The sequence below is a fragment of the Gigantopelta aegis genome, chromosome 9 (genome assembly GCF_016097555.1).
Source record: "Gigantopelta aegis isolate Gae_Host chromosome 9, Gae_host_genome, whole genome shotgun sequence".
Taxonomy (NCBI): domain Eukaryota; kingdom Metazoa; phylum Mollusca; class Gastropoda; order Neomphalida; family Peltospiridae; genus Gigantopelta; species Gigantopelta aegis.
In genome coordinates this window covers 36,567,938-36,576,981 of record NC_054707.1, presented here as the reverse complement: position 1 = coordinate 36,576,981, position 9,044 = coordinate 36,567,938, and the positions used below count along the sequence as shown (strand labels likewise).

The window sequence follows — 9,044 nt, the reverse complement described above, 5'->3', positions numbered from 1 at the left end:
ACATGTATGTATGCAAGCATGCATGCATCTATGTATGTACTTATGTATCTTTTTCTCTGTCTGTCCGCCTGTCTGTTTGTCTGTCAAGGAACATTAACTTTTGGGATGAGTATATGTACTGGGAATCGATTTATTGCACGTGCGAAACCAGGATCTTTAACAAATCCGCTTCCGTATTCATAAATCAACTGATTGGTTGTTAATGTCGGAGAATCATTATAAAAGAGCCGATCAGACAACAGTACAGAGTATCAGACACCACGATGAAGAATTTGGCGATTCTCTTTCTGATTGCGACAGTGCTGCCCTCTGTCTGGACGAGATCTCATAAAGAAGCAGACGACATTTTGGTTGAACGAGGAGACGACTTGGACATCACCAGCCTATCAGAAGATGAATTGAAGCAGTTTGTCGACGAAGCCCGTGAAAGCCTGAAAAGAGCTGCTGGTAAGTGATACAGATTTAAGATATTAAGATATCCATTTGGATATTTCAGTGTGTTAATTACTTTATGAAATACTCTACAAACGTTTTTTCCAATTTCGTCCCTTTTTGAAACGTGACGTTTCAGGATGTGGCTGCTGGAGGCAGTTATTATGAGATTCGGAATCCAGTGTAAATTCAGTGGAATTCACGATAAAAAAACAATTACTTAATCTCTTAAACAAATGTTTGATTGATATTTTTAAATGTGCCTTGTACTCAAGCGCGCGCACACGCATACACATATTAACACCACACACACACACACACACACACACACACACACACATATATATATATATATATATATATATATATATATATATATATATATATATATACACATATAAATACACACACACACACACACACACATCACAAACACACATACACACACACACACACACACGCACCACACACACACACACACACACACAAACACACACCACATACACACACACAAACATATTAACACTACACACATACTTCACAAACGCACGAACGTACATATACACGCACACACGCACATACTGTGTGTAAATTGTGTGTGTGTGTGTGTGTGTGTGTGTGTGTGTGTGTGTGTTTGTGTGTGTGTGGTGTGTATGTTTGAGTGTATACAAGCACAGTAATGTACCCCTCCATAAATGAAGCTAGACGAGCGTCTGTCTGTGTTTGTTTTGACAATGTACGTGTACCTTGCTGTATGTTTCAGAGGAACTCTTTGACGACGAAGCGGTGCAATCACAGACACCTGACAAACGGCAGAGGTTACCGCCCAGTCCTAAGTTCCCTGTCCCCAAGTTCAACTTCAAACCACCACCACCAGTTCCCAAGATACCGTTCAAAACTAACTTCAACTTAGGTGAGTGCGCCTGTCCCACAAGAACCGGGGGATTGGGGTGGGGGATGGGGGTGGGCTGTACTTCACTTTCTGCGCTTGAGGTCCAATATATACTCGTAAAAAAAATAGGGGAACCTGAAATATTAATGTTAATATCAACTATTAGACCAGCTTATCTCATTGGTCAATAACTTAACGAAATTTCACAAAGCAAATACGAATATATGTTAATATGACGGCCATGCGTCAAACATGTTTATAAACAAATACACGTGTTGAATGCTATATTCATCTTTGTTTTGTAAAACGTTTATTACGTCATTGACCAATGAAATGATTTTGCCCGAATTTTGACCCGTAACTACCACAACTTCCGTGATCGACAGAATGTTTTTAGGTATCGTGTTCACTAGATCACAATGATTTATTATGATTGGTTATTGCATGTTACACACATTTGGTATTTTTGACATATAGTCTTAAAGAGGAAACAAGCTACTTGTTTTTTTCATTAGTAGCAAGGGATGTTCTATACGCATCATTCAACAGACAGGATAGCACATACCACGGTATTTGATATACAAATCGTGGTGCACTGGATGGAACGAAAAATAGCTCAATGGGCCCACCGACGGGGATCGATCCTAAACTGACCGCGTATCAGGCGAGTGCTTTACCATTCGGTCACATGCCGCCCACAATCTTCGTTTTTAAAAGCACGGTAGATCTCTACGAAATGATCAAACAAAACACTGCCAGAAAATAAATGCATGTGATTTGTCCAGAAGAGTGTTTTATTCATAGCTACGTCGTATTAGATATAGTTTGGTATAACTGAATAATGGCAAAGTAGCCATACATCATAAGACATAACTTCGTTCATGTTTACCTACTGCAAGCTGTCTATTCTCAATGTTTATAAACCCCAGGTGAGGCTTTATTAGTGCTGGTTGTATTGCATGTGTGCGTGTGCGTGTGTGTGAGGAGGAAGGGGGTTGTGTGTGTGTGTGTGTGTGCATGTATGTATGTATATGTATGTATGTATGTATGTATGTATAGCCTTGTGTATTGTATCGTTATACCTTTTTACTTTTTTTTCTACACAGGAAAGGGTTTTAAATTGGGAACCAACGGATTATCGTTCCAGCGAGGAAATTTCAGAGCAAACCTGAAACCAACGTTTTCATTTGGGAAATCCGGACTTAAATTCACTGGCGGGCAATTTAGAATCGGATATAGGTTCGGTTAAAAGAACGTTTGTATCATGGAAAAAGATGATTTAAAAAACAAGTATTCAAAATAAATCTGATTATTATAACAATTAGCTAACCTGTTTTATTATTTGTTTTGTTATATCAATTTATCATCTACTATTGAATAGATGCATGTATGGGATCCGATATAAGGAAGGAAGAAAGGAATGTTTTATATATTGATGCACTCAGTACATTTTAATTACGGTTATTTGGCGTTCGATAAATGGTTCAGTATCACACAGATAATGAAAGATGAAACCCGTCATCGCCACACAATGGACTACTCTTTTCAGTTAGCAGCAAGGGATCGTTTGTGTACAACACCCCACAGACAGGATAGTACGTATCACGGCTTTTATTGCACCAGTTCTTGAGTACTGGCTGGAAAGAGAAATAACCAAATGGGCACACCGACGGGGATCGTTCCAAAACCGAACGCGCATTAGGCAAGCACGTTACCACTGGGCTACGTTTCTCCACCAAGGGGTGGGGTTGGTGGAGGGGGTCCAAACTTGGTATGCGTGAGCATTTTGAAATATTCAAGATGACGATCAAGATTGCTTCCCAAAACAAATAACTGGCAATATGGATATTTTGACATTTTTGTCAGCTAGGACGAAACTATATATATATATAGAGAATATTTCCCAGAGTGTCTCGTGATATCATAATCAGTGGCGGATCCAGAAAATTCATTTGGGGGGGGGGGGGGGGGGGTGGCGGCCAGTGACATGCGGTGGAATCTCAAGGGATCGTAAAAAAAAGAAAATTAATATACATGTATAATAAAATTATAACTATCGAAAAATTTAGGGGGGAGGGGGCCCAAGGCTGAATTGAATATCTGTCCAAATGTCCGTCTATCCCTCTACAGCCAGAGTACTCGGGCTAGTGAACAGTGGCTCCTAGCCTAATTCAATATAGGTCAAGAGTCGAGGGAGCCCGTGAACGGCGGCCCCTCACATAATAAACCAGCTTGAGTCGAGAGGCCCTGCGAAAAGCGGCCCCTCGTATATTAAAATCAAGTAGAGCGCACAATGTCATGAAATAAATCAATAAATTATCGCTCCAACATAGAGCGCACACTATATTCAATAATTTCTCGCCCCAGCATAATTATTAACACCCAAATACAATATCAACAACAACAACAACACGTGTATGGAAAACGATCTTAATTATTTTACTTTTATTAGTTGTAATTATATTACAGCGTTACTATAATATACTCGCGGTGACCTATGATTTGTTTTGGACATGCCAGTATTATGCGGATATATCTATGTTATGTGAAAATCATTTCCCCTTAAGGAGTCTGTCGTGAGTTTGCTGGTATTGTAACATGTTTCCGACCAACAGATCATTTTAAATTACTAAAATTACATATAAAATGCGTTTTCTAGTTTAGAATATCAGTGTATATACCATGTGCTTCTGATTGCCTAAGTGTTTCTAGAAGCCGAGACGAGACTTCATCTCCCAATAATTTCGTACATACAAAACACATATATATTAGGAATTAAACTGTGGTTTCAGCTACTACAACTATTAGGACAACCAAAAAACCCCACACTGAATATACAAACATTGGTCAGTCTAAACTGGAAAATGTATTTAACGTGTAATGTTAGTTTTTAATAAGGCTTTGTTAGTCAGAAACATTTTACAATGGTAGCAAAAATAAATAAAGTTTGTTTTGTTTAACGACACCACTGGAACACTGGATCACAAAACAACAATCAAAACTTACGTTGCTAAGTCAACATCACGTCATAATGCGAGAGGATCGCAGGGATGAGTATTATGATAATTTTTATATCAAAGTTTGTTTTGTTTAACGACACCACTGGAGCACATTGATTAATTAATCGTCGGCTATTGGAAGTCAAACATTTGGTAGTTTTGACATTATAGCCATAGAGAGGAAACCCGCTACATGTTCCCATTAGTAGCAAGTAGGGTCTCCACGAGTACTCGAGTACTCGGACACGGGCCGAGTCTAGTAAGACTCGAGTTCGTTTTTCAAGAGTCGAGTACCCGTTTATCAAGAGTCGAGTACCCGTTTTTCAAGAGTCGAGAACCCGTTTTTCAAGAGTCGAGTACCCGTTTAAGGATGAGCACTCTCATTTAATTAGGGACGGGACGTAGCCCAGTGGTAAGGCGCACGCTCGATGCGCGATCGGTGTGGGATCGATCCCCATTGGTGGGCCCATTGGGCTATTTCTCGTTCTAGCCAGTGCACCACGATTGGTATATCAAAGGCCATGGTATATACCACCCTGTCGTTCGGATGGTGCATGTAAAAGATCCCTTGCTGCTAATCGAAAAGAGTAGCCCATGAAGTGGTGACTGCGGGTTTTCTCTTTCAATATCTGTGTGGTCCTTAACCATATGTCTGACGCTATATATCCGTAAATAAAATGTGTTGAGTGCGTCGTTAAATAAAACATTTCTTTCTTTCTCATTTAATTATGTAAGTTTTCTACCCTTGTTGCATTAGGCAAAATGTAGTGGGTTTCCTCTGATGACTATTTGTCAGAACTACCAAATGTTTGACATCCAATAGCCGATGATGAATTAATCAATGTGCTCCAGTGGTGTCGTTAAACAAAACAAACTTTGATATAAAAATTATCATAATACTCATCCCTGCGATCCTCTCACTTTATTATATTATTCAATATGTTTGCCGCCGGTTACATTATAGGGCTATAAGACGGATGGAAAACAAAAGTTGAACACGTGCAATGCAATGGCGTGATTTAGCCTCTTAAGTTAAGCGCTGGAAATTATTAAGAAAAAATAAAAGAAAGAAATGTTTTATTTACGACGCACTCAACACATTTCGTGGGCCACTCTTTTCGATTAGCAGCAAGGGATCTTTTATATGCATCTTCCCACAGACAGGGTAGTACATACCACGGCCTTTGATATACCAGTTGTGGTGCACTGGCTGGAATGAGAAATAGCCTAATGGGCCCACCGACGGGAATCGATCCCAAACCGACAGCGCATCAAGGAAACGCTTTACAACTGGGCTACATCCCGCCCCACCTATTATCTAATGTCAGTAAATAAATACAATTATACAATTGTTATACATATGCAGTGTACACAAGAGATTGAAACTAGTGCAAGGTACCCCCAAAAAATGAAACTGCAATTTTCTGCAAAAAAAATCAGGTTGCTAAAAAAACAAAAACAAAAAACAACCCAATAATCAAATCTATTTTCTTGCAGGTAGATTAAATGTGAGGTGCCACACTTTTATGGGGGGGGGGGGGTAGTAGTACTTCCTGGGTGTGCAGATACGCTGCTTATATCAGCAGACGTTATCATTACCGGCAATAGGAATTATTTGGTACATTGGGACCCATAATAGCTCATCGTATCTATACATCTACTTGTTATGCTCACACACACACGCGACCGAGATACCGAGTGGTAACCATATACTTTTGACTAATGTTTTACACCCATTTGCAGGCGCGTGTGCAAGGGGTGGGTTTCGGAGTCGACCACCTCTCCCCCCACTCCGCTCAGGCAGTTTTTTTTCAATACATTTTCCAGGGGAGCATGTCTCAATCCTCCTGTAAACTTTGCTCGCCACAGTGTAGACCTGCTAAACATGCTGATGACTAATTAAACATGTGCTCTAGTGCTGTCGTTAAACAAAACAAACTTCAACCTTTAACCTCCTCCACATGGTCATTTCAGGGATAGCCCAAACGACACCCAAACACAAGTTGTGTCTAACGTTCGGTTACTACGACACCACTAGAGCACATTGATTTAGTTATCATTGGCTAATGGATGTCAAGCATTTGGTAATTTTCACATAGTCTTAGAGACAAATCCCCCGCTACATTTTTTTTTCAATTAGTAGCAAGGGATCTTTTATATGCACCATCCCACAGACAAAATAGCACATACCACGGCCTTTGATATACCAGTCGTGGTGCACTGGCTGGAATGAGAAATAATCCAATGCGCCCACAGACTGGGGATCAGTCCTAGACCGACCGCGCATCAAGCGAGCGCTTTACCACTGGGCTACGTACCCCCTCTATACTAAAATGAGAGATTAGCTGCCACCATAAAGGCTACTTCTGCTGGCTTCGTTTCGTTTATATTTTAATAACATGTGTCGAGTGTGTCGTTAAATAAACCATTTCCTTCCTTCCTTCGTTTATATTTATTCGCATGCTTATATCCAATTAAGGTTCAAACACACTGTCCTGGGCACACTCCTCATGTATCTGGGTTGTCTGTCAAGGACAGTGGGTTAGTGGTTAACAGTTAATGGTTCGTGACAGAGATGTCGGTGTAGTGGCCTTAAACGTTCCCAAGTTCAAGTTCTTTATTTGCCTTAAGTTAAAAGAAAAAAATATCAGCATAAATACATACATATATAATCACAATATATATACAAATATACAAATACAGGTGGAGAGTGATTTAAGAATTAATGGTAAAATTAACATAGTATACTAGTAATAGTGGTGGGATGTACATATATATATATATATATATATATATATATATATATATATATATATATATATATATATATATATATATATATGCACTATAAACATTATCGTGGTACAGTAATAATTCTAATTCTAAATGTATATGTATATATTGATGTATACCAAATGAAATATGATTAATATACTAACTAATGAAACGGCAGGTTAGTGGATGTCTTATTTTAAGTAAGCTGCAGTAAATCGTCTCTATCTTTATTTGCCAAAACTAAATATTTTCCCAGGTTATTGATGTCTTTATTGTTTTCAGTTGTTAACAGTTCAGTGAGCCTAAATACGCTTGGACGTCTGTGGTAACATTGTTTAATATACTTATTCCTCAAATCATTCATAGCTGGGCAAATAAGGATAAAATAATATTCGTCTTCAATATCATTAGATACAAATAGTGCATTTTCTTTCGGCCCTGTCAATTTTCCTATACCTTCCGGTTTCTATATTTAATTTGTGTGCACTAATTCGGATCTTTGATATTTCTTTTAAGTGATTTAATGGTATGGGTTTTCTAAGATATGTTTGTAGCTTGAATTCAAGTAACAAACATTTATACAGGGTACCTTTCGGTGAAGTCGTTATTCGACTAAAACAATGTTGTTTAAAATTATCGTAAATTCTTTCCTTAATTATATTATATTCTCTGTTACCAACATGTGGTATATTCCATATATAGTTTAGTCCAAGCCTATTTAGTTCTTGTTTGACTTGTGTTACCCAGTTACCCTTTATAGTACAGGAGCATTATGGAAACACCTGGAAAAAAATAGAGAAAGCTGAATTTCTCAGGGATGGTAAAGTGATGCCTCCTGATCCATAATCCGCAAACATTCCAAAATTTAACCCTAAACTAACCGCGGGAAGCAAGAAAACAAAGGTGGCCATCAATAGTAGTAAAAATGGTGTTGTAGTGGTTTGCAGGAGCAGTGGGAAACGGTCTATGCACCAAATTCTGTCTAACACATGCTCATAGGCCATGTATATGCTCGTGCTCTTAGAGCACACATGCTCTCTGCTGCAGCTGCTGTTTCGGAGATGCTTCGTACGCCAAACTGTTTGGATGGTGTGGACTTGAATAGACTGGACACGCTACACGAGATGCTGCTCAAAGATGGATGCAGCCAAGAGACTCTACTCCCTGAGTATGATCTCACGCGAGTCACACAAATATTGGTTGATCTTGTGAAGGATCTCTCTACAACTATGAATTGAGTACATGAAGATGGTGCATATCCTGTTGTTATTCATCCGTGCTGACCGCACTGGTCATTGGGCACTACATGTGTACTGTGTTGCAAAGATGACCCCGGTTCTTCATTCTGGAGGACATACTGCATATGCCAAATCAACAAGGCTATACCTGGACCAGATGAAAGAGCTGCCCAAAATAATGGCCAAGGACCAATATGAGAAGTACACAGCATGTGGGTACTGGACCATCAGAAGGAGCCACAGGTTCTGGTCTGGTGGTTTTACTGACCAGACAATCGACAAGTGTTGATGCGAATGCTTAAAGTACGTGAAGGTCTAGCACATGGTCGTGGTATTACAACGAGTACACAAGCCAAAGTTGTCCATGCCCTACCACAAACCGTTCCTGTATGTGATTCATTAGAGTCATTTTGTGGTGTGCATTCTCAGACAAGTGACCAACACTCAGACCTGCGGGCAACCACAACAACACGTGATGGCAGACATATTATCACCTTTTGGAATTACTTCACTTCCCACCCACCATTCGCCTATGGTGGTGATTATCATGATGTCTTGGTCAGCATTTCAACAGGGGTTGTGTCTCCTAAATGTTCCCATGCAGATTGTGCAGTAGAGTTAGGTATAGAAGCAGCTGCACGTTTAACAGGACAAAACTACTCTAATGTCAAACTCAAACGAAATGACCGCGTCATATCCATTGGGGCA

General features: G+C 39.5%; 1 protein-coding gene across 1 annotated transcript; it reads left to right on the top strand.

Moving 5' to 3' along the window:
- The first annotated feature begins 235 nt into the window (after positions 1-235).
- Positions 236-2,648, top strand: LOC121381924. The gene is made up of 3 exons (XM_041511349.1): positions 236-447; positions 1,196-1,345; positions 2,431-2,648. Exons 1-3 carry the CDS (start codon positions 264-266, stop codon positions 2,571-2,573), a joined length of 477 nt encoding a protein of 158 aa, XP_041367283.1. The 5' UTR covers positions 236-263; the 3' UTR covers positions 2,574-2,648.
- Positions 2,649-9,044: the final 6,396 nt, after the last annotated feature.

Coding starts and splice junctions, on each gene's coding strand:
- LOC121381924 (XM_041511349.1), top strand. CDS start 264: ATGAAGAATTTGGCGATTCTCTTTCTGATTGCGACAGTGCTGCCCTCT. Junction 448..1,195: donor AAGCCTGAAAAGAGCTGCTG/GTAAGTGATACA, acceptor TGTATGTTTCAG/AGGAACTCTTTGACGACGAA. Junction 1,346..2,430: donor CAAAACTAACTTCAACTTAG/GTGAGTGCGCCT, acceptor TTTTCTACACAG/GAAAGGGTTTTAAATTGGGA.